The sequence below is a fragment of the Ixodes scapularis genome, unplaced genomic scaffold (genome assembly GCF_016920785.2).
Source record: "Ixodes scapularis isolate PalLabHiFi unplaced genomic scaffold, ASM1692078v2 PGA_scaffold1__304_contigs__length_218370807, whole genome shotgun sequence".
NCBI classification, from domain to species: domain Eukaryota; kingdom Metazoa; phylum Arthropoda; class Arachnida; order Ixodida; family Ixodidae; genus Ixodes; species Ixodes scapularis.
In genome coordinates this window covers 29902424-29928308 of record NW_024609846.1, presented here as the reverse complement: position 1 = coordinate 29928308, position 25885 = coordinate 29902424, and the positions used below count along the sequence as shown (strand labels likewise).

Here is a 25885-nt window from a genome sequence, read left to right as displayed (position 1 = left end):
ACCTCAAAGGTCAGTGCATTAGTTTTATTTATATTGCTGTAGCTTCTGAAATAGCAATTAAGTGCAGCGTTTTAAATGAACAATTAAAAAGGAAATGAGGGTATGTCAGTAATTTGTTTAGCTGTCACGATGGTCCCCAGTTATCACCCATTTAACGGCAATTTCGTGAACCAAGAAGTCTGTTAAAGTATTAAACAATTGAACATTCGTGAAAATATTGTCACAGTCGTGAAAGTTGAAACATCTCGAAATTCACATATACAATTTTTTTTTTGTTTTTGTGCGGGTTCGCAGAAGAATTGTTTAGTGAACAAAAAGGCGAGATGTGCATTTTGTTACACCAAAAGTGTGACAACTGGGAATTAAAAGTAAATAGGCGAAACTTTGTTTTCTTCAGGAATGTTCACTCTGAACGGCGAAGTGTGGAACGAAAACAGAAATTTTACTGTCCGCGTGCTTCGAAACCTGGGTTATGGAAAGACAGCAATGGAGGAGCATATCAAGGTGTGTATATTCACTAACTTACTGTTTCTTTATTTATAGCATACTGCGGGTTCTTTGATTAAGTATATGTTGAGATTCTATTTTGTTTAAATAATTTGGCTTATGGAAATGGGGAACCATCTTAACAAATGCATTAATATAATTAACGATTTATAAATAAAAATGAATACTCACATCGCATTGTTTGTATTTTAAGCATTATGTATCAATGGGCCACATTTTTCGCATTGAAGTTTTTAAAGTCTGATTGAAGACAACACATTATAGTCTGCTGTCCCGAGACGGAGGTTTCGAGTTGCGCTGGCCAACTTGACTAAACCCAACACTCGCACTTCCTATTTAGAGTAAATTAATAACTGCTGGATGGAATAAAATTCAACTTACCGTTAAATTGTGACATATTAATTAAAATAAGTGCCATGGAATCATGAAAAAGAATGCAGGTGGTGACTTTTTTTGGAATCGCGTACGCGTGTGCAGTTTTTTTAATTTTTTTGTCGTCGACTGCTTGTTTACGGCAGCTCTGAAACAGCGCTCGCGTTATAAAATCAACGCAGTTGCACTTATCTACGGGTCCTACAAAACGTTTGGAGGTTGAGGGAGCTTCCTACTTGTCAGACTTCAGAAGAAGATATAACATTGGCGAACACAAAGTGGCAAACGTGTGATGCCTAAGGATGTCGCGAACCTACCGAGGTTTGAGTTCGACCAAGTTTGACTTTCTCGAACCCTTAAGGCGAAGTTCGTCAACCTGACAGCACTTGGTGGAGGAAGGCGGCAATACTCGATGGATCTATCACTTTTCTGGTACGCATTACTAACTAACGAAAGCATTAAACGTGCCTATTTTTGATTTTATATCGTGTAAGTATTCATAATAATTTTATAAAATATATAACCCACTATGTAGACTGACGAGCGTCTTGTTTGAGTTGAGGAACGGCGAAAGAATAAGACACAAGTTCAACGATGGACGACGGACACTTCCTTTCATGAAAGAAAAAGATGTACGTCGTACATCGTCCCACCTGTGTCTTATTCTTCGGTGTTTCTCAAAATAAGCTACTTTGTCAATTTTCTACTTCCCAACATTTGAAATCTTCCTGTAGAAGCCGGGAAACACTGTTCGTAAGTCCAACTTTGTCGAACTTTGAAAAAGGTCAAAGGTTCGCCAGACCAATCGAACGTCGAGGTTAGAGGTCGAAACGCGGGTTCGACAAAATTCGCGACATCCCTGGTTGTACCCCAAAACACGGCGCTTCGCAAGGTGAGGAAATCCGCTTGAACATTAGACAAACACAAAGAGAGGGAACGAACATACAAACCACTGACTATGAACTGTGGTTTTAATACTTCTTTGTCTTCATCTATGCCCGTTAAATATATTTATATATATATTTTTTTATTTCATTGTATGCATATATCTATGTCCACCTTCTTGATATCTCTTTATGGGGATATGTCAACCCGCAAATACTATTTCTCTCCTTGTCGACTGTGATAAAAGTCTTGCTGATACATCCTTCTTCGGCTTCTTCAATGGCCATAGCTTCTAACGTCTTGCACGATAAGGCATGGTTGTGTCTTTCAAGGATGGTTAACCTGCGAAAATCTGCGCCGCATTTACAGGTGCGGCAATGGGCTAGCAAATATCCTGCTCCTGTTCCCTTCAGCAATGCTGCCTGCTCTCGTGCTTTGTCATTTATGCAGTGGCAAGTTTGCCTACTGTAGCATTTTCCGCAAGACAGTGGTGCATACTTTTGGACAACTGTTTTGCACGCGGCGTAGTGTGTCTTGTGGGCACTGTTGCATATTATCTTGTTGTTTTACTTTTGATTGACTTTGTGGCATGTAGAATACGCTTTGTTGGGAGGCGATCATACGACCTGTACCTCTTGTCTCCCGGCAATCTTTTTTAGTCTGAGGGTGACTCCATGAATATACGGTACCCCCGCGATGTTCTTTTGAGTTATCCGCTCATATCGCTCAGTGTGAGTTATTTTCCGATATAGTTTCCTGATTATGTTTTGAGAAACGGATCCTAATAGATAACCCAGATATTCGCAATCGCGTTGCTGGGATATTGTCATGAAATCCGGCTATGCTACATTATTCATGTCACAATATCCGGCTGTGTTACGTTATCCATTCTCCCGGGCTGGACGCGTCCTTCCGAGAAATTCGCGGGGTGTGAGTGCTGGGACCCAGCTTCCACGAAAACGAAGCGATGCTGCCTTTGGGGGAGGATGAAGGGACGAGCGGACCAGCGTCCTGGGGTCTGGTTTCTTTTTGTTTTCTTCTCCACGCCTGCGTGCTGGTATGCGGGGGCACGTTGAGGGGGACTCATTGGGGCAAAGGCGAGCAGTGTGAGCGGGATGATGATGATGCAAACTTTTATTTGAATATGGAAATATCCGAAGATGGGTGGGGCCCCTACTCGGAAGCAACAGACCGGGAATCAAAGCGTCGAGTCCGTAGAGCTCAACGCTAGCGGGCCAGGTCCGGGCTGGGGAAGACTTCGTCGACGAAAGGTGTGTGTCTGATTGTGTGGCCACTTCAAGCCGCCCAACCCACCGTGGTACCACCGGGACCATTCCTTCCCCCTTTGGACAGCGCCTCGCAAGACCGTCACTCCCAAACATTGTGAAACGAGATTTCCCCTCCACTCGCATTTTTTTTTTGTTATTAAGGTAGCGGTATTTCCGTAGTTGGTTTTTATTCTCACGGGTGTCCGATTTATTATCTGATAACAGTTAGGTTCCGAATTTGTTATTTTTTCCATGTTCAAGGAAGTTCCCGCGTAAGAGATGGTTAACGCATTGTACTATGCTGTAGACTGGTTTTTGACTAATTCGCAGCGTGCTGAGTGTTTTTATCTTCGCCGCCCGTGCCCCGACTGGGTAAAGTGCGTTCGAATCTTGTTGTTCTCGGTGTTCAGCACCTGTTAACCTTTTTTGTGTTTTTCTTTTTTTTTTGTTTTGTTTGTAGCGTTAAAATTCGTTTTGTTGCAAAGCTGTGGGTCTCCCCCTGATTGGCAAGACTCCACCGAGGCGTGGACCTATCGCCTGGTCGGCAGTCCTTTGTGTTTAAGCAGAGAATATCAGCAAACCTCTGACAGATATTTGTTTTTCAAAACTTGTCTTTGCTTGATGCTGACACGTTTTGTTTAGTGCGGACACCAGGGCGGTGTTGGTAACACTTCTTCTAATGGCTTCCGAGTGTTCAAACTTAACTCGAGGAAAACCTTTGCTTGAACGGCGTTCCAACCTTCAGCACGCATGACCGTCTGTGAACTCGAGTGTGAGGTCAAGAACATTTATGAACTTTTTTAGTGGGTAGTTTATGATTGAAACCCACCCACATGAACTCTGGATGCAATGGTTATAACTAGAACTAGGTACCTTGTCAATGGCATCAAGACGTAGTGATGCAGCATACTTGGGTCCTTGCTCAAGGGTTGTTTTGGTCCTTTCTGAGATGTACACGTCTACGATGAACTGGAACTCTTGTCGGTATCCTTGTCCCACTTTGCCGGATGTTGCTTCAGAGCAGGGTGATAACAGTTGGTCCACACCTGTTTTTTCGAGCAAGTGGTGTTTGTACAGTGTTCAAGCTGACCTCTCCGTATTGACATGTACCAACTAAACTTCAGCCCGCTTCGCAAGGCCTTTTTCCTTCAAACACTGGCGCGTGCATGTGACATCTGCGATAATGAGAAGTTGGCGGCGAAAGAAAAAAGCAATGCGCTACTCTGACTCCCCCTGTGTGGTAACTGATAGCTTAAGAAAAGCAGGCCGTGGCGAGTCACGGACATGTTATTACCGCTCCGTGACCAGCGAGGTTTGACTGTAGCTGATAAGAACACTAAAAAGCGAAGCAAGATGCGCGAACATCATAAGCCACACCCTTTGTTTCTTAAGCCGTCACGAACTATATGTATTTATTTATTGATTTACCGTGAGGATCCGTTCTCGGGTATTACATAAAAGAAGGTCCAAATACAATTCCAAAGTTTTGTCAAAAGCACTGCAAAATCAGCGAGGACAAAACACGTTCAGGCATACAATTAAGACAATAACTACGCTACATTTCTTATTACAGTTCACCAAGTCTTATCACTCTGGTTAAGGAAGACATTGAGCAGTCAATAAAATTTAGCGGTGTTCGTTTCTATAACTATATTATTTGGCGAGAAATTCTAAACCGCAATTACCAGCGGTAGTGTTGAACTTGCGAATGTCTTCGTGCTCTGCCGAGGTGCTCCCTCCAGAAGGATTGTATCACTGATCACTGCCGCCATGACAACGTTAGCAGCTGTTGTAAAGACGTGTAGGTACGCGTCGAAGCGTTCATCATTTTTTTATATACATTCCAGGAGGAATTGTCGAGCCTCGTCAAGCAGATAGAAGAAGCCAGAGGACGTGCTATTCCAGTGTTCGAGTTCGTCCTTTCAAGCGTGCTCAACGTCACCAGTGGCATCTTGTTTGGAATTAGATACCCTCCCGGCGACCTGAAGCGCGAATACCTGACGAAACACGCCGCGGGTTACGTGGAGGGAATCCACTGCGACCCGATTATCGAATGGAAACCCTGCTGGCTGAGCCGTCTCGAGGCCAGCCTGCCCTTCACGAGGACGGGGGCCATGCGCAGACATCGTAAGGCGCTGGCCGACTTCATCAGGTAGCACGTTTCTCCAGAAAGCTACGTTCCACGCGTATATTAGTTCGGCAGGTTTTAGGGACGTGTAGTAACCCTATTCTATACATCGGCACACTATTCAAACAAGTCCGCATTTGCAAACACCAGGTGTGGGCATTACGTGTGCGCTGAACCCAGATTCTTGAGAGATGAGGAATCTGCCCAAGCGCAGTGGCATGACGTCACAGAGCTGAGTTAGTGCATAGAGAAACAAGCGGTTCTGACGTCACACCACCGTGGTGGCGCTGCTGTCGGCATAGCGAATGCGAAGACGCTTAACCTTAGGTGAATCTGGTTTTCGCGCACGCGCAGTGCCAACGTGCACCTAGTGTGGGTGAACGCGGGCTGTTCGTAAACAGCGAGTTGGCTTATAGATATATGATTGAGTTACATTAAGTATCACGCTCGAAAGGCTCTGTTGTACCCCGACGTTGAGCGCAGCGAACGCAACGTAGCGTGGAACGTGCGCATTTCATTGGCCGGCGAACAGCAACTCAATATCTGCAACCAATCAGCACCTGCGTGAGCTGCGCGCTACGCCGCGTTTGCTACGCTCGACGTCTAGGTATAACAGGGCCTTAAATATCTGGATCAGTGATAGTGGTAAACGTTCTGGAACACGAGCCAAAATGTAGACACAAGGTGAACTTTTTTAGAGGGACTAGAATTTAACAAAAGGGAACCTGCGTTAGTGACTTGCTTAAGCCCCAGAACTGAGTTTTTGGCAAAGGGGGCCACCATAGAATAAGCGGAGTGGGGTAATTAATCAGCTAGCTAATACGTCAATATTTCTAATTAACTTTTTGAATCCTAGTTTTTTGTGTCATAACGTGGTAGAAGAACTGACGCTCGAACTGATAATTGCATGATCGAGACATGAAATTGCGTTAAAATTATACTAGCTTTACCATGCTGACAGAGAGAAACCGGGGGTTAATGAAATATGTTGAGCTACACCTTGGAGCCCTTCAGCATTTACAATTCAGAAACACTGAAAAGGTAGTTGTAATTTAGATATTGCACGATTAATGAAACTGCGTTTTAAATAGACAGCTCTGTCGTTGTAGAAATAAAAAAAGCGACAAAATGAAGGAAGGAGGTCTGAAGGTGAGACGTCTTTCCTTTTTCCTGTCGTCTTTCTGTCGTCATCGCATCGCCGCAGTCTCGGGTAAGTCTACAATGATGAACATACATCAACTCACTTGCTTCCTCGTGCTTTGACAGCTCCGTTTTGTTCGTTTTTTGTGTAGGGATCAAGTCAAGGAACATGAAGACACAATGGAGGCAGACGTCACCCGAGACTTCATTGACGGCTACCTCAAGCAAGTTGAGAAGCATCAGCATGATCCCAATTCTGCGTTTCGAGGTAGGTTGTCGACGACTATATTACTCACATTGAGTCTCGTTGAATCAAAGGCATTATGGCGCCAAAGCACCGCAGTAATAAAAGTATGAGGTATTAAGGCCAACGTTCAATGTAGCCTTTCATACATCTCTTTCACCTTGCATTTTGATAGAAGCGACTTTAGTTTCCTGTAACGTTTGTTTTCATTCTTTATCTACTGTCCTCGGTGAATCCCACTGGTGCTCTTCGCGCCAAGCTTTTGCAAGTAGCGTTTCGCTGGGGCAACAAAGGAGACGAGACAGCGCTGCATACTTGTTAAGAAGCGTCACCCTGTGTAGGGACCGTGTATCTCTTATGTGGGCTAAATGTATTGGCTAGATTCTAGGTGTTCTTTTTGGAAAGGATATTTCACTGGCGTCGCCAGTTGACCATTTCTGGTCCTTTTTCCGTCTGCAGCGATATTCAACTTATGCCAAAGGCCTATAAATAATCACACAATATTAGGCATGGTAATTTCTTGAACAAAACTGAAAAATGTATTCTCTGAAAAGCTGTAAAACCAATAGCATGACACAAGCGCCGAAAGTATCTTGGGACCATTTGTGAGCAAGCTCCAGAACGTTCAACTCGCATGGGGAGGGTTATAGCCAATACACTTCTCATTGTTGTGTCATTGGACGTTCTAGCAATACCACGTCACTGATCGACCGGACTATTGAACGTGTATCTGAACTGGTCAGATGTTTAAGATGGATAAATGGATATTTCCAACTCACGTTGAGCGGAGCTGGCGCCGCCACAGCCCTTTCGCGCAAATGAAAATTTCCGCTTAGTCTGAGTTTGGCTTGAGCTTAAATCCCGGCGTCGCCTCCGAGACTGGTAAAATTCTTCAGCTGTTTAGTCCAGTTGCCTATACAATTTATGAGTTGCGCGCAGCGTTACCAACGGTACATTAGAGAGATCCTGTCCCAAGCAGATGAAAAGAGGATACCAAGGAGGAACTCCCTATTTAGTCGGGTAATCCCTTGTGTATCCAAGACGTCGCTTTTGCCTCCCTTGAAGATTGACCTGCTGCTCGAAATTTTTCTCTCACCCGTGGCTTCCTTAGCACTGCGCTTTAGGGAGATAGAGTATAAAGGGGCTGAATTAGCGCATAATCTTGGTTGCAAGTATTGATTTATCCTGTCCCAGTTCTACTGTACCTTGGGGAGTTTCTCAAAATCACATCTGTTTTAATGACGATTTCTACGGATTTTATAGGCATAATCGCTACAATACATTTATAATTTCACGACGTTCCAGTTCGTATGTAGCGAGCTTTCAGAAAGAGTGCCAAGGTGTGTAGTTGTGCGAGTTGGTGAATGATGAGAATAAATAAAACAGTGCAAAGTAAAACGCAACACGCAGAAGACTCAGAGAAACAAAACACAGTGCTTGTGTTTTGTTTCTCTGAGTCATGATGATGCATGATGATGCACGAAACGGAGGAAAGTGAAGTAGAATGTAGAGTATAGACGCCTCTTCTGTTGTTCACTCTGAATCTTTACCAGACGACCCGTCTTATTAAGGGCGGTCCAACCCAAACGACAAAACGAATCCAAAAGCCAGGACCCGTTTTTTTTTTTTTTTTTTTTTTTTCCTTTTTGATAACTTTCTTAGGCCGGAAAGGCTTAAAAGTGTGCGGATGCGTGAGGACGAGACAGCCTGCGCACCGACGACGGTCAGAGGAAGGGGGGAAAGGGGGGGGGGACGCACATGAGCAAAGTGTAGGAGGTGTTGACATTAGTCGCCACGGGCGGGAGAGGGAGAGAACGCCCCCTTTGTGGTTTTTTTTAGTGACTTCGAGGGGGAGAATAAAACAACTTTGTCCTTTTGTGGGGTTCCCGAAAAGCGATAAACCCCGCCCCGCTCCCGCGCAAGGCTTGCGAGGAGGACGAGGAGGGTGGTTCGCCTTGCCCTGATTGGCTACTGCGAAATTCGGTCTCGTCCAGCTCTGGGGGAAAGTTCAACATTTTTAGCTTTTTGTGTGTCTGCCAGAACCCGGGAAACAACTGTTGACGTCACAGGGGACGTTACTTTCGGTTCTCGAACGCCCCCGCACGACTGTTTTCCGGGTTGGATTGGATCGCCTTTTACGCAAGCATAATGAGCGAAATCTGAAATAGCGCCACTGCCACATTCGGGATAACAGTGTCAGTAAGTGAGCGATCATAATCAGATAATCTGCTTATGCTCTTTCACCCTCAACATTTTCATAAGAGTTCACATACGTATATGCGTGTTGGAAGAGTTTAAATCCGATGGGTAGACTCACACGAGTACGAAAATGCTTTTATACACAAACGCGTCGCCGCAGTGCCGTCCCGTGTCCCATTTATCGCACGTAAATAGACAATCATGTAAGAAACTGCTCTGCATGATCATTCAGATACAACAATGCTGATTCTCAGCGCCTTTGTGGGTTTCTGCAGTAAGCCATCTGTTGGGAAACAGCCTGGAACTCATTTCCGGTTCCGCCACGAACACACCAGCCCTGATCCACTGGCTGCTGGTGGTGTGCGCGCAGAATCCTGACAGAGTGCAGGCCAGGATTCAGAAGGAGGTCGACGACGTCGTTGGCCGTCAGAGACAGCCTACTTGGGACGACCGCAAGGCGATGCCGTTCACGATGGCCAGCGTGCTTGAGATAACGCGGTGGAAGGCCACCACGCTTTTCCCGATGCCCCGAGGGTAAGATGTTGTTATCAATCCATCAATCAATCAATCAATCAATCAATAAATCGATCAATCAATCAATCAAACGATTCCTTTGGTATTTCCAAGGCGAAAAGAAACTGCCCTTGGAAGGTCAAAAGGTACAAAAAGCGCAACAAAGTCGGCTCACAGGGTACCTAATACCTCCTACCAAGGGCCTGCGTCGGGGGAAGTGTACAGCCGCAGACATTGCAACACAAAACAAAAAAAGAGAATCTACGCACACATCTGGAATAACCACAATACGCCGCTAGCACAACAGCAATAAACATAGCACAACAACATGCGTGAAAACATAAAAAAAACGCTATCTGCTTACAAGCGTTTTATGTGTATTTATAAAAACACAGCTTCAGTTAAAAATAGCGCAAAAGATACACAAAGCGTGATACCTTTCACAGTAAAATTTATGCAATGTTTACACTCATAAAAATCTTGCATATCTGTATATATAAATTATAGCATATAAATAGGTTTGCCAAGAAGTATTTGCTTGACTCTTTATTTGGACTTGAAGATTGGCACGCAGTGGAGACACTCAATATTTTCAAAACCCTCGGGTTTTTTCGCGAAGTAGTCACCATTCCTTTTTAGTACGGGATATTTTAAAGCACCAAATGTTTTTTACCGGAACCCCCAATCCCAAATCTTTTTCTTTCCGTCCATCCCCCGTGCGTTACCCGCTAAATTTAGCGGGAAAACTGAAGTGGTGCTTAGGTCCCGTGAGCTATACACAAAATAAATTTCCCCTATAAATTTATCGAGAAAATTGATGTCGGGTGACCTATACAACAATTCCCTTTCTCCGCTAAATTTAGCGGGAAAATTTGTCACGTGACATATAAGCCAATTTGGTTTCCTCATTCAATTTACATCGCGTTAGAACTTTTTTTTTTTGGCAAGTTTGGGGCGGAAACTCAGTCTCAGGGCCCACGCAGAAAATGTTCGGCTGCATTTAAATTTTAGCTGATTAAAACTGCTACTACGGCGATGGGTATTATGAACATCCGAGCGAACATCAGTTGTCAAAAAAAAAAATTTCTTTCGTAATATTCTTCGTATCTAGTAATTGCTCGCCGGCATTTGGGTATTGACTATACTTGGCGTGAAATATTTTGTGCTACATTGCCAAGGCCATCGTAACGTTCACAGTGCTGCAGCACCGCGCTGCTGTAATGGTGCATGGCTTAGTCTTGCGTCTCATTCGCACGAACTCGCGCAAACTATATTTTGTGTTATGTAAGATACAGACGCAGTTCATGCTACGAGCCGAAGAGATAAATCAGAGAGCGTCAAATTGCACCGTCATAGTGCTCGTCATCTTTCTGCGCCTGTTGTATCGTCGCTGAGACAATCATAGACAACAAATACCTAGTGACTTCCGCTTTTGAGATCTGATGTTGCTTGGTTGGTTTCATTACCTGGTAGCGTGGGCTGCGCCTGGACTTAAGCTAAAACAAACCATAGTTTCCTCTATACTGACAAAGCCTGGCAGATCGCCACGAGAAGTGGCCGCCGGAACGGAAAACGTGGAGCGGCAGACAGCGGATGAGAGGAGAGCCACGTGACTGGCGCCGCGCTGCGGCAAGACGTCGAAACACACTTCTCCCGAGCGAACAAGTGTGTTTTGGGTCCCCGCATCTGCATAGGCCAGGTTCCCCGAGAAATGGCTCTTTGATGCTCTGTGCTACCAGATCATCGCGCTCCACATCTGCGACCGGGCACTCTATGGCTCCGTCGTCGAACAGCAGGGCTTTGTGAGTATAAAGGAGGCTATGAACAAAGTATAGCTTTGACAGATTTGGAGTACTGTGGAAGCTACGCTAACCTTAGTAACGTAGCACTAAATAGTTCACGCCGTGCATAGCTTGGAAAGAGTTGGGGCACTACGGATGCTAGGCTAGCATTAACAATGTAGCACGAAGGAGTTGACACTGAGTATAGTTGAGACGTCAGGCGCAGGAAAAGTATAGGTAACTGTCAGTCAATTCAGTCAATGTTTTGATTGAAATCGAGTTACGTGAGGAGCATTACCCTACTGAAAAAAAACATTTGGCGCCCATATGAAAATAAACGGGTCCATACCGGTAACCGTTTAACCATACTGGTCACCAGTTTGTCAAAGGGGTCGCCCGTATGGCTCACAGGGGTCCCCCGTATGAGCCATAACGGTCACCTATTTGGCAAACGGGTCGCTCGTCTGGGCAAATGGGCGACTCGTTTGGGAAAAGTTGTCGCACGTTTGCTCAAACCGGCGACCCTGTTGCAAACTGCACCGGTTTAATCAAACGGCTCTCCGGAGCCCGTTTGATATTGAACGTACAGATCGGCGGCGTGGGCACGCCTAGCGTTTCAGCCGTGGCAGCCAATGTTTTCCGGAAGGCTGGGAGCGCCGGTTCATCGATTTCAGATCGTCCGCGTAATGCAAGTAATTATATTTATATTTCAATTGCGCTGATTTTCGATTATACTGCAACTAAAACTAACACCTTTTTTTTTTTTGTTTTACGTAAACGCGCGACATTGGTGAGCCGATATTTTTGACAGACCTTTAATACTTTGTCCATCTTTGTTGCCTCAATTTACTTATTCAGCTCGAATCTCTCTCGCAGAAGACGCGACCGCGTGAAAGAATGTACGTCTAGACTCCGTTTCACTTTAATTCAAGACGCAGCGAAGGTAGCACGCGTACACGCGGCTGCAAGAACATCGAGCATTGCGAGAGCACGCCCGCCGTTGCAGCAGTCAAACTACGAGCTTGCGCTGAGTTCTTTCTTCGCTCGGGCGCAAGCCGAGCTTCTGGCAGCCCCGCCGCCATTTCGAAAGTTCGAGCGCGCGCGCGCGCGCGCGTTTGTTCTTCGGGACTACAAAAACGCATCTCCCTGGAATGCCTGGGGAGAGGGAGAGGGGCTGTCCCGGTGGTCCCAGCGCCTTGACCTCGCCCCCTCCCTCCTCTCTTGTCACCCTGTCACGTGACCCATAGCAGCGCGCGAGCTACACGCAGATAAGCATCGAGATCCGGAAGGGCGCGCCTTGCAGCCGCTTTTTCTTTGTCTGCTTGTTGTCAGTTGCTGCTCGAAGTTCGCTCGTCCTACCTGCTTCAATCTGTCGCCTAACCCTGCGGTCTTATTGGGATGTCTCGACAACGTATTGGATGTGCACCAAAGCTATCAGTGTTCGAAAAGACCCACGTGTATGTCGGCATCAAGCGATTCTTCAAAGAAGTCGCAAATTCTCGCGGTTTGGTTGGGTTCGGCAAATGACAGCTTGTGCGCCGCATCGTGTTGAAACTTCCAAGGAGCCGTTCTCTCTCGTTTGTGTTTGTGTGGTTGTCCTGCTTTGACCGTGTCGACAAATATCACGGATTACCTCTTTCAAGTCCGCTATTGTTATGGTAAGTGCACTGCAACCTACGTGTTGGCAACGATTGACCGTTCATCTACGCGTACTCTTCTAAATTATCTAAAGAATTATGCAGCGCCTATTCGCGCGGCAGCCAGGAGAATAATTTCCCCGAAAGTCTACCTGTATAGTGTTCACAGATCGCTTGCACGTTTGTACTTGTCTACAGAAGAGGTAATAAACTTCGAGGAGAATTGAAAACAATCTTTTGTGTCGGTTTTCCTGTCCACTTACAAGCACCTACGCGAGTGCATTTGTTCTACGTGTTTTCTCCATGTTCTAAATGCGTTTATGAGTTTCGGGACGTCTTAAATATGTTTGAGATAACCAACCTCCCAGACGATACCCATTTAGGGCTAGCGCATAATTTGCAATTTCGAAGGGCACGTTCAAACGTGTGGTCACGTGCCATGTCGAACGGGTGCTCGTACCGTACGGCACCCGTATCAAACGGGCACCTGTATCAAACGGGTACCGTTTCCAAACGGGTACCCGTATCCCATAATCACGTTTGATCCAAACGGATCGACAGGTTTGATTCAAACGGGCGACCAGTTTGCCACCCGTTTGAATTTCAAATGGTTTTTTTCAGTAGGGTAGTCACTGGGAAGTGTATGAGTTTGTGAATGTTTAGTTTTAAATTTCTTATGCAACGAAAAGCGCTGTTAGCAGCTCGTGCACTCTTCTCGTGTCCTGGTAACGTCGTCTTCCTCTTGCTCTATACCTTCAAGGAAGGATGGGTAACGAAACGAATGAGTTTAATCATTATTGTATGCTTCCATTTTATATATGCCTGACACGAAGAATACATCAACATCCCAACAACGTACAGTCTTTTTACTTTTGTTGAACTTTCGATGCATTCATAAAAAATCTCCATTTAATTTCAATGTTCGGGGGAGCGGTTTGGTCCTACGATGCATATATGTAGGGAGAAAAACAAAAAGAAAACCGACAGGCGTGTTAATCCTTCCCTCACTTTTCTCTCCCTAAATGTGAGTGTCTGCATAAGTTTTATTTTATAACAGAAATTATTTGTGGCTGCGTAAGAGGAATCGGTTGCAAGTGTAACATTATTTTATTGATGTACACCCGTTGGGGAGTTTGCAAGGTTTAGGTATCAGATCTACGCTTTCCTTTCGAACGATATGCACTTTCTTTTTTCAGTGTACAAGAAGACACTATCATCGGCAAGTACGTTATTCCCAAAGGAACTATGGTTCTGATTAACCTCATGGGAGTGCACAAAAATCCCGATCTTTGGGAGAATCCGGATAGATTCGATCCAACACGATTCTTAACAGCCGACGGCAGTGAACTGGAGAAGAAACCGGGGCACCTCATCCCTTTCTCGCTTGGTAAGATATGAATTTGAACAATTGGCTTAAATAACTTTACCGTTTAACCTAGGGAACGCGACAGAACAGCCCATGTCAAAACAGAACAGGACAAAACAGCACGCGTCAAAGCAGCACGCATCAAAACAGCACGGCGTCAAAGTAGCACGCCCCAAAACAGCACTGCGTCATTGCAGCACAGCGACAAAGGGAGCATGCAAAACAAAAAAGCACCAAACCAGCCCAGCGACAAAGCAGCTCGCGCGTAACGTATTCGCGACTCCAGCGACCTGTAGGGGGCGCCACCACCAAACAAACATGGCGGCTGAGTCCAGGTCGCGTTGGCTCGGCCGGGCCGCCTGAATAGGTGGCGCGTTCAATTTAACATATTTTATTTTGTTTAATGCACAATTTGGTAGGTATTTGAACTGATACGGTTAGTGTAGCCGGTGCACATAAACTTGCAAAACATACACACTAAACATCGTAACACCCTTGTGGGTGTAAATGGCTTGTCCTATAACTAACACCCATTTGGGTGTACCAAAACGCCCTAACCAATGGGCGTTAATGCTATCACCCCTAAAATAGGGTGTTTTCCCTAACACCCTTAAAGGAAGGCGTTTTTCCGAACAGCCTTAAATTAGGGTGTGATTCCACTACACATTTTTATTAGGGCGTTATGACTGCGCAGCACGCCCTCTAAATTAAGTGTATCACCGCCAGAAAGGGAAATGAAAAAAGCGCGATTACCAACACCCATAAAGTAGGGCGTAATAACCCAAAAGAGTGCACGAAAAAATGAATGCAAATGCCTGGTTCACTTTTTATTTTTTAATCAAGGTTTCAACAGGTTCTACAAAATTCTCTATAGACGATTGCAAGCAGGTCATCTGGCCGTAGCCATGTCTCCGCTTTTGCGGGCAGGTGCGTGCAACTACAAGAGTGCCAAGGGGAAAAGCTACGTTCACGCGCACGTCATCAAAATTGGCGAAGGCAAGACTGAAAGAAATAGTTCTCTTTTATCCTCGCAATTCCACCACGACCAAGACATTTATAAACCAGTGGCGGTCCGTGCGTGTAAGTTCATGATTATTTCAACCGGATATCGTTTCATAACCCCTTCAAATTGTACAACCGAAGGCCCTAGTTGAATCTCCAACAGTACTTTTCTTGTGACGTTTATGCTTCCTTGCACTGGTCACGTGGACAAAACTGGCAGGCTTGCAAAGACGGTACGACCGGGAGTTTCTTGAGGACGCAAGCGGCAGTTCATGTTTGTAAACCGTAAAATGGTCTATCGAAACGGAAGCAGGGAGGCTATGTTCGACAAATGTTTCGTTACTCCTAAAAATAAACGGAAGTGGCGGAAGTGACGATATCGCGTTTGATTGGTTAGAAGTTCAAATGACGAAAGTTACCTATTTTCGCCATTTTACCTTCTAATCAATCAAACGCGATATTGTCGCTTCCGTCACTTCCGTTTCTTTTTAGGAGAAATTAAACATTTGTCGAACATAGCCCCCTTAGACTACTATCAGAAGCATCCTTGCAAAGTACTTACAAATGGAACAGCGGTCTGATGTAATCCGTGGTAGATGCATAATCCGATTCCGGCAGCGCAGAACTATCCACAAACACAATGTCGAGGATGAAGGCAGTCGCTCACACTCAGCGGAAGTTTCGCGGTCGCCGATGAGCACCTCTCTGTCGTGATAGATGCGTAATCCGATTCGGGCAGCACAAAACAACGCAAACACAATGCCGAGGTTGAGGGCGGTCAATTACATTCAACGGAAGTCTCGCGGCCGCCGATGAGCAGCTCTTTGTCGAAACGCGTCCAACAAATACAGCACAATAATTCCATGGACTCCGACGAAATAAACGACCATTTCCGAAAAGTTGGCATGGATGTATTCCGGCTGTTCTCGAAGAAACATCACGGCCGCGACTGAACCGCACGAAAAACAGGAATACACTGACGGGCGCCCCCCTTTTTGTGAACTGGACCTACGTGGCCCCTACAACTCACCGTGACTTGGCATACGGCAAAGACTACGGCCCCAGTAGCCCATCAGCGCGTCAGAGCGAGTCAGGTGACAAATTTTCGTCCAAGCGTCCTTGTCCTACGGAGAGCGGTCACGTGTTCCGCGCCACCCGTCTGATTTGCTAGAAGCGGCCTTCGAACTCGCTCACAGCAACACGAAGACACAAAAGAAGGTTTGGAGGCTTATCAGAAGACGAGGTCAAAGGGGGTTGGACAAAGCAGCTAATCTCCCTCTGCTGCTTTGTATTGCCACCCGCCCTGCCCAGGGAAGGTCGCGAAATCGGACTCGTCAGGACTTGCTTTGCGTAGTACAACCTTGAGCGTCTCAAACTGCCACTCATGTAGACGCGCATGCTCTGTTGCGGACCGCGAGATCACAAGATAAATACGAAAAACAATTTTGAACGCCGTCAAAGACGCGGTTTCAGGTGTACCAAATAAAAACCGAAAAAAAAAACAACAAAAAAACGTCAGGAAGCTAGATATTTTGGCGTCATTACGCAGAGATGAGTCGCGTCCCTGGGGATGTCAATAATCCGGCACTTTCGATTGTCTTGCGACATTGTTTCTTCAGAGCTACACTCCGAAATAAAGTCTCAGTGAATGGGCTATAAGCAGTGCGAAACCCAGTCAGGTGAGTTTGTAATATCCGAGATGAGAGCGCCACAGTTTGTTCACGTCTTCGGCTTAAAAGGTCTTTCACAGGTTAAAAGTAAGCAGATTCTATTTCGCTTAATCTTGCTTTATTTTGTTTTTTTACGTCGGATTTTAGGCGGTCAAGAAATAGAAATACCTCGCCGGGATAGCGGATTCACGCAGGACACTCTTGACAGTGAACCAAAAACGGCGCCACGTACGGTATGTCAGGATAGCGTCGACGCGACCCATGCCATTCTTTACATATATTGACTAGACCAAAATAATATCGGCACAATCTTTCCGATTTAAATCCATAACAGCGCAATACTGTGTGCTGCCTTGGTTGTATATTTATACGTCTTCGTTGAAAACAATCGTAAGGGTGCAGGCGAACTGGTGAATATTAACCATGTTGAAATAACCTGAGACTAGGGTACAGAAGAAGCATCAAAACGTAGAAGGGACAGAAAATAGACAGGACGACGTCTCAAACTCAACTTGAGCTGAGTTTGAGACGTCGTCCTGTCTAGTTTCTGTCCCTTCTACGTTTTGATGCTTCTTCTGTACCCTAGTCTCAGGTTATTTCAACATGGTTAACGTCTTCGTTCTTTTTTTTTTTTTTTGCGAGCGGAGATGACTTTTTTTTAATCATGGTTGACCCGATAAATCTGATGCACGCCCGAAACGTAATTTTAGGCTGGTGTCGAACGAAGAGCTCAATAGGAGCTGCAAAAAATATTCTCTAGCACTTCCTAATCATACGCGACTCCGTGTGGCGATTAATTATACTCGATGTTTGTACCGCCGTACATCAACAACAGTTTCACCAAAGCAATAAATATGAACGGCTATGAAATCATGGGTGTATTTGACAGCATCACCATTGCGCCTCTTTCACACCGTGTGGATGAAGGGTGTAAAATTCGCCCATACACCCTTTTTACACGATTTCAGACACCATCGCTGCAAGTGGGGCGTAAAAAGGGCGTTTAAAGGGTGTAAAACGTCAGCACACCCTTTTTACACCCACCGATATTCAAAAATCGTGTAAAAAGCGTGTAAAAAGGGTGTTTTTCCTAACCTACACCCTTCTTACACCCTTTTTACACGATTATGGGTGTTACAATGTTTAGTGTGTAGTTTTGTTTTCCCGGTGTTTTTTGTTTTGTTTTTTCATATCAAACTTTCGTTTCGGAGATTTCGTTCAAAACCAAAACTATGGGCTCCGGAGAGACGGTAATATACTAATCAGTTTTGACCATCTAAGGAAGGCGGCGATGACTACAGAGTTGTTCCACAGAGAGTAATTTGCAGCTAACTCGCATGCCTCGACCATGCGACTTATCTGTCCGCGAAAACGAGCTTTTGTGCGTATCCGCGTTTAAGAAACAGCTCCAGTCGTCTGCTCGGTCAACAACACAGTCTGCAGTAAAATCACGAAAATTAAGCAAACGCTTCTTGAGCCAAGGACCATGTTAACCCGCCGGCGCCCCACTAAGTAGCGTATTTCAATTCAGGTTTTAGTAGCATCGAGAAGTCACTTTGACGAGCGGGTTATGTATTACATTATGTACTATGTCCCACTAAAGCAATATTGGTATATTCTTCGGGTTGAAATATGAGCTTAGTTCACTAGCTATTCGGCGAACTTCTGAACAAGAGTATATTTGACAGAAAGAGAGATATTCTAGCTGGCAGCCCGGAGACAAACTGAACAGAGTCTTCATTGGAGATTCACGCAGAACCTCTCTGCATTGGACTTTGCTTCGAATCCTGAACGGAGAAAATGAGTATTTTTTGTGGCCGGTCACCCTGAGGAATGTAGACGTATATTGCTCCTGGCTTCGACGGGGTATAATATAAATATTGGTGGCGCGATAGATCGAAATGCCGTGACAGCTTCTAACGTTGCGGGACGCTTTCCTTACCTTTTGAAAACAGATAATTTCCCTCATTCATCATTTGCAGCGAGCAGGTTTTCCTGAATCAAGTAATTGCGATATCAGCCAAACTCTTTCAGTGTGGTCCAGAGGCTTTTTTTGGCGAAAAGCAGCCAAGATGAATAGCCAACGCACCGACCGGCGTGTGTGGCTCAAACTTGAAGCTAACCGAATACAACCAAACTCAAGAAAAGCAGCTATCGAACCTTCCCATTCACTTGACTGCAACATTGGTGTTCCCTCCAGTGAAATGCCTCGTCTGTCGTCCTGAGTCCACTGTTCTACATCCTTATAAGGAAACCACTTATCAGTTAATAAGTAGTCGTCACTTTGAATGTGATTCGAGACAGACAAGAAATCGAAACGTTTTTCCGTGATTCCTCCCCATCCAAGAAGTCGAAAGCACGCGACCGTGTGTTATGAAGTAAACGGGTTTTCAAACACGTAATAGAAGACAATCTACTGAGGCTTCACCACACTAATGATCGCTCGGGCAAACTTAAGAAATTTTCGGACCTTCGTCAATTTACATTGTTCGCCACCGCGCCGACAACACGTGTCCGCGAAAGCCACCGGAGACGCGGAGGGGCGCGGAGTGACCTGGACCGGCTGGTTCCCGGTTTTCCCGCTTGGTGCCGTCCGTTTTGCTGGAGTCGCGAATATTGCCGCGCGCGCAGTTAGTGAAGTAGGCAGCCCGCCCGTGGCCGAATCGTTATCCTGCTTCCACGCAGAGGTCAAGGGCAGAGGCCTGAAAGCGGACGCACTTTTTTAATGCCAAAGCATTAACTGTCCCATGCAGCAAGCCGACGTCATCCGCTTTTAAGCCGCGCCAAACGGCGCCTTAAATTCTTTCTCCGAGTGAAGCTCGGAGAAAGAATCCCAGCTATGAAACCCACCGAGTCCCAGCTATGAAACCACACGAAAAGCCTAGCCAAACGGCACCTAGTTTCCCCAATCCCAAAGGAGTGGAGTAAAGCTGAAAGATTTCGGCTTCGGTCCCATTGGCACGCGCGCGTCGACGGGGCTCCCATTGGCGCGCGTCAGTTTAAACGACAGCCACCCCATGGCGCTGTGTGTCCGTCAGCGCGCCGGTAAAACAAAACGTCCAAGGTTAGAGCGGCGAGGAGAGGGCGAGCTTTGCCGTCGACGCAAATGCGCTGCAGACGGAATAAGGAAGCGGAAGAACGACGTGCATGCTTTCGCATTGCCAACTCATAAGTGCTTATGTGTACCTCGAGCATTTTGTTATGTCTGTATGTGTCCTGTTTTAGTGTATTCGAGAACTATGTTACTTATTCGAGGTTCGAATGTTCGATTGTCCCAGAAGCCCACGCGTGTACATAAGGGGCTCCGCGTTGCGCGCCGGAGTCAATCTCGCCCCAATTCTCGATCCTGCTATATGGCAGACGTCAACATCTGCTGCGCAAACCTTCTTCTATTTTGTTTTGAGCACAACTTCACCCCACTAAACGTTTAGTTTCTCCAGTTATTAGCTGCTTAATCATTTGTCATTCATGACATTTACCTACGCTGCTGTGCGCGCAAAAACAACATCGAACAAAGGCAAATAAAAAAAAAGACGTTTACAACTCCCCGTAACACCGATTGGAGCGCAGCTTTTGAGGAGGAGGAGGAGAGGGTACTCAGGGGAGGGTATGCCCCTCTTGCTCATTCGTACCCTCTCCTCCTTCCCTCCCGCTTCTTTCACGCGTAAAACGCGCGTCGTCACGCGACGTTTCGGGGCGGTGACGAAACGTCAGGTGGCATTTCGTCACGGTGATGTTTCGGTAGGGTGACGCTTCGGCAAAATGACGTTTCGGCGCAAGTGCCGCGCCGAAACGTCACCGTGCCGAAACCTCACCGCGGTGCATTATGGGAAACGTCCCATAATGCACCGCGGTGACGTTTCGGCATGGGGACGTTTCGGCACCATGCCCAAACGCCACCGCGGTGCATCATGGGACATTTCGCATAATGCACCAAGCGGTTAAGCCGACGGCGACGCTGGCAGCGACGCCGACGCCGCTCAAGCGGGAACGGGCGCCTAAGAGCTGCGCTCTAAAAGACATAAACACATGAGCAGATAATAAATGGAGTCACGGGAGTGCCAATTCATTCAAATGCCAAAAACATATAAAAATTTTGCACTGGCAGAGGGCAAGGTTCGTTAATACTGGTTATAGAATTTAGATATGCGTGTTGCGAAAGAAGTTGGAATGCTACACCGAAATTTCGGCGCTCACTTTTATATGTGTTCAAAGGAGCAGTATCACATCGGACACACCAATATCTCGTTAAAAAATACACGAAAAAGAATTTTAAAACAAATTAAAGGATTAGCAAAGAGCACCTGGTGGTTGTTGCTAACACCTCATTTGTAATGCCCCGTCTAGGAACCTTGACTGGTAGTGACGATAACTGTCTCGCCTCCGGCCACCACGAGAGAAGAGGGGAAGGACGAACTCCCCTCTCCCCGATAGTCTTTTTTGCTTACCCCAGAAGTCGCTATTGTCCCTCTAGAAGATTATAGAACATTAGCCAGTCACTCTAAATTCGTACAAAAGCAGCCGGTTCGGTGGCTGGAACGACTAGGCCATCCTCTCGACGTCAGCCTCGCCGTAGCTTTGCTTATCCCGAGACATACTGCGTCACGATTGCATCGGATGTCACGTGATCTCTTCCGGCTGCTCTTCGAGCGCTTGCCAAAGTGGGCCGTTCATAACGAAAAATACAGCCACCAGGCTCAAAATACAAACGCGTGATTGTCATTTACGGTTATATATGGATCATATTCAACCTACTTTTTAACACGACTGGTATATTTCAAATTTCGTTTAAGTATCCCTCTAATCATATTTCTCCGGGGAGATCGTTCCATTTTGATATAGCTCTTAAAAAGAAAGAATACTTAAACGTACCAATAATTTGTCTCCTCTAAATTAATTTGATATGAATGAGTACTTAGAGGCCCAGATACACGGGGCGTTATATAGATACTTTTATTAAGGTAGGTTCTCGAGCCTGACGCAGCACATTCTTTTTGGCAGCCTAACAACTTCTGTTTGGTGAGGCTTTGATCTCTCTTCAGAGCGTCGATGAGACGGTGTGGGACTGCATGCTGAAAACAAAGGAAGGACTGAAGAGTCCTGTGTAACTCCTCTGCGCTTTTGCTGGTCTTGGGGAGTTGGTCAAAGACGCGCTCATGGCAGCTCTAGAGTTGCGATGGAAAGTGGGGCTCCCGGCAAGCCCGGTTCCTCCTCAACGGCCCGCAAGTGTACGTACACTCGATGTACAGTCGTGTGCGATATGAAGGTGAACGCCGGGCCGTCGACCGCTCCGTGCTATCAGCGCCATGACGCGGCTGCCGTGGCAGCCACGTCATGGCGCTGATAGCATGGGGCGGTCGACGGTCCGGCGTTCACCTTCATATTGCCGGCGGGTGTACCCAAGCACTGACGGCATGCTGCCATCTTGGTTGCTAACATGGTTCTGAATGTCTCCAAGACGTCATTAAACAAACGTTAATGAGATTATCATACTTGCCGCTGCGTTCCTCAACAGTGACGTCACCATGCTAGCGTTTTAAAGTGAGGGGCGCTAGGTTGTTTCTCTTCGCATAAAACCACGTTTTTGTCACTTCGCTGATTTTACCCTGTGCTACTTTGGCACTCTTTTATGATTTGCCTTTTGACGCTGTACTTTATTGCCCCGAGCTAATTTGACGCGCGCTGTTTAGTCACTGTACTATTTTGACGCCGTTCTGTTTTGATGCGTGCTGTTTTGACACGTGCTGTTGCGGCGCATGCTATTTGTTGTGTGCTGATATGTCATGATCTGTTATCTCATGCATTTTTCTGGCACGGTGCTCTTAATGCAAACAGTGTTATTTTTCATAATTGCTTCTAGGCAAAAGAAAATGTCCGGCAGAGAAGCTGGGGTACGTCGAAATGTTTCTGTACCTATCAACCCTTCTGCAGAGATTCAGCGTGTTTCCTGATAAGGGAACAGTTCTGCCTGACCTCGAATGCCCGACCACACCTTGTAGGGATACCTCTTTGAAGATGTTGCGCTTTGTCACTCGCCCATAGCCGCTGCAAGAACGCACCTGGAAGAGTCGACCTTTTAAAAAGGGTTTTTGGGGTTTACGCGTACTCCGTATTTTTTTAAATTGAATGATCTTCTGACGGTTTCGTCTCACTTATACGCAATTGAAGGTCTTATCGCAAGGATACTGTAGGTGATCCGTCTTTGATCGTCGATGGTAACCTTGTATCAGATGACAACAAAAAGGCTATGACCTTCAATGGTTACCTTAGGTCCGTGTTTGCGGATGTCACCACGTGCCACTGCACACACTCAGATGTTGCTGCTGATCTTATGGTATACATTCCCGAAATTCAATTCTATGTGCAAGGCATTTTTCAACTGCTAACCAAAAATAAAATCACGGTTCAGCGTCTGGTCCCGATGGTATGTATGCTATGGTATGTTCCTCATTTCCGCACGAATCATGTTTACAATCCCTTCGCCATATGTTACCGTCTCTACTCAAGAGGTACCATCTATAAAATATAGATATATACTCTCTGACTAGAGCTGAATTGTATCAGTGTTTTATCTAACGCGGATGTATCTGTAGGACTTTTTTTTCTCGCTTTTGCATAATATGCTTGCTGCCGAACGCGCCTGCGCTCTCACTTGGTTACTATGTTTATTGTTACTTAGGTACATGCCTCGTTGATAAGAGAAATTCTATATGCTGTACAACAAGTATTTTCAATGTATAATACATTTCAGCCAGATTGCTATGCTTGTTTTGCTTTAGGGCCCCAGACCCCGTCAAGTTACCATATGGTAGCTTTTTGCCTGGAGGCCCGCCAGAGTAAATTTCTGGAAATAAAGATTTCATTTCATTTCATATTCCAAACACTATTTTAAATTCTTGTGCTGATATTATCTCTTGTTGCTTGGTCATTATATATACTGCATCCTTAAACTCTGGTTCTTTACCACTTGACTGGAACCTTGCAAATGTTGTCCCGATCCACAAGTCTGGTCCCAAGAATCTGGTTGAGAACTATAGGCCTATCTCTCTCTCGAACGAATCCTGTAAAACAATGGAGCACATGATTTACAGCAATATCATGAACAGAGGTCGGCATTTTAGGTCGCCCTCACTCACCCTCACCCTCACAGCCACACTCACCTAAGCCCCTCACTCACCCTTACCCTCACAGCTACACTCACCTTCAGCCCCTCACTCACCCTCACCCTCACAGTCACACTCACCTTCAGCCCTTCACTCACCCTCACTGAACCTCACGGCCCTCACGCACTCACCGCCCTCACGGCCCTCACGCCCCTCACGGCCCTCACGCCCCTCACCGCCCTCACGGCCCTCACGGCCCTCACGCCCCTCACGCCCCTCACTCACTCATGGCCCTCACGCCACTCACCGCCCTCACGGCACTCACCGCCCTCACGGCCCTCATGGCCCTCACCGCCCTCACCGCCCTCACGGCCCTCACGCACTCATAGCCCTCACCGTCCTCACGGCCCTCACGGCCCTCACGGCCCTCACGGTCTCACGCACTCATAGCCCTCACGCACTCATAGCCCTCATGCCACTCACCGCCCTCACGGCCCTCACCGCCCTCACGGCCCTCACGGTCCTCACGCCACTCACCGCCCTCACGCCACTCACCGCCCTCACGCCACTCACCGCCCTCACGCCACTCGCGCACTCATGGCCCTCACGCCACTCAGGCCAGCTTCAGATGGGCCAATTTCGCCCAGAAACTTTACGTCGCAACACCAGCAACACGCGCCACCCGCGATCACACGCAGCAACCAATTGCTGCAATTTGCCATCGTCATCATAAAATTTTATTTTTCTTGCACTATTTAGACACCATTACGCGTTATAAACGTGTTTTTTTCTTTGCATTTAAATTTCATTAAGAATACTAATGCACCTTTCTGAAACAGTTTATTTCCAAAAAAAAACCGATCGATTTCAAACGAGAACCAAGTCTTTCGGTGTCATCATCACTGGCACGAGGTATCACGTAAAAATTTTGCGTCCCTGATTAGATGCAGCCGCTTCAAACGTATTCGAATTGCTCCGAGTTGCTTGCTTATTTCGAGCCGGACCCGATCTCAGCAATTCATGTCGATCTAGGGAAAGCTAGAGAACAACCCGCCATTAACCAAAATTGCTGAGAAAGATGCTCGATCTGAAGGGGGCCTCACGCACTCACCGCCCTCACGGCCCTCACGCCTCTCATGCCACTCACTGCCCTCACGCACTCATGGCCCTCACACGTCTCACGCACACACCGCCCTCACACCACTCACGCACTCATGGCCCTCACGCCACTCACCGCCCTCACGCCCCTCACGCACTCATGGCCCTCATACCCCTCACCGCCCTCATGGCCCTCATGGCCCTCATGGCCCTCACGACCTTCACCGCCCTCACCGCCCTCATGGCCCTCACGGCCCTCACCGCCCTCATGGCCCTCACGGCCCTCACCGCCCTCATGGCCCTCACCGCCCTCATCGCCCTCACGGCCCTCACCGCCCTCACAGCCCTCACCGCCCTCACAGCCCTCACGGCCCTCACGGCCCTCACTCACCCTCACACTCATGAATTTTCCTGGTTCAGAAACTCACTCAACCTCACCTCACCTGTGAAGATGAGAGTGAGTGAGGGTGAGTGAGGGCCCTCATGAGTGAGGTTTGCCGAGGTATGATCATGAATCACCTAGCACTAATTTTTTTTTTTTTTACTCCGGCTCAGCAAGGTTTCCACACCGGGTCATCTTGCACGACGCAGTTAACAGAATTCTATCATGATATAGCACTATCATTCGATAGAAGTAAGCACGTCGACTGCTTTTTTTAGGATTTAGAAAAGAAAACTTTCGGTATGGTTCCTCATGCTCTCCTAATATTTTAATGTCAGAAGCTTAATATTGATCCTAACGTTATTTGTTGGATAGTTGATTACTTGAATTCCAAGAAACAGTTCTGGTTTATAAATAAAATCCAGTTCCCGTATGCAAATGCTACTTCTGGTGTTCCTCAGGGATCGGCGCTAGAATCGCACTTGTTTTTCATTTTTATTAGCGATATAGTTGAAAACGTTTCCTCTAACACAAGATTATATGCCCATGACTGTGTTTTATACAGAGACGTCGCTAGCAACCCTTACATG

The 25885-nt window shown here is 46.5% G+C and overlaps 1 protein-coding gene across 1 annotated transcript; it reads left to right on the top strand.

Moving 5' to 3' along the window:
- The first annotated feature begins 399 nt into the window (after positions 1-399).
- Positions 400-22754, top strand: LOC121046219 (cytochrome P450 2J2). Its single transcript, XM_040500220.2, has 6 exons — positions 400-504; positions 4880-5184; positions 6453-6568; positions 9019-9277; positions 13871-14061; positions 22573-22754. The coding sequence occupies exons 1-6, from the start codon at positions 400-402 to the stop codon at positions 22752-22754; spliced, it is 1158 nt and encodes a 385-aa protein (XP_040356154.2).
- The last annotated feature ends 3131 nt before the right edge of the window (positions 22755-25885 follow it).

Excerpts from the sequence above, each read along its gene's own strand:
- LOC121046219 (XM_040500220.2), top strand. The coding sequence starts at position 400 with ATGTTCACTCTGAACGGCGAAGTGTGGAACGAAAACAGAAATTTTACT. Across the intron at positions 5,185-6,452 it reads GCGCTGGCCGACTTCATCAG|GGATCAAGTCAAGGAACATG; the intron begins GTAGCACGTTTC and ends TTTTTTGTGTAG. Across the intron at positions 14,062-22,572 it reads CCTCATCCCTTTCTCGCTTG|GCAAAAGAAAATGTCCGGCA; the intron begins GTAAGATATGAA and ends AATTGCTTCTAG.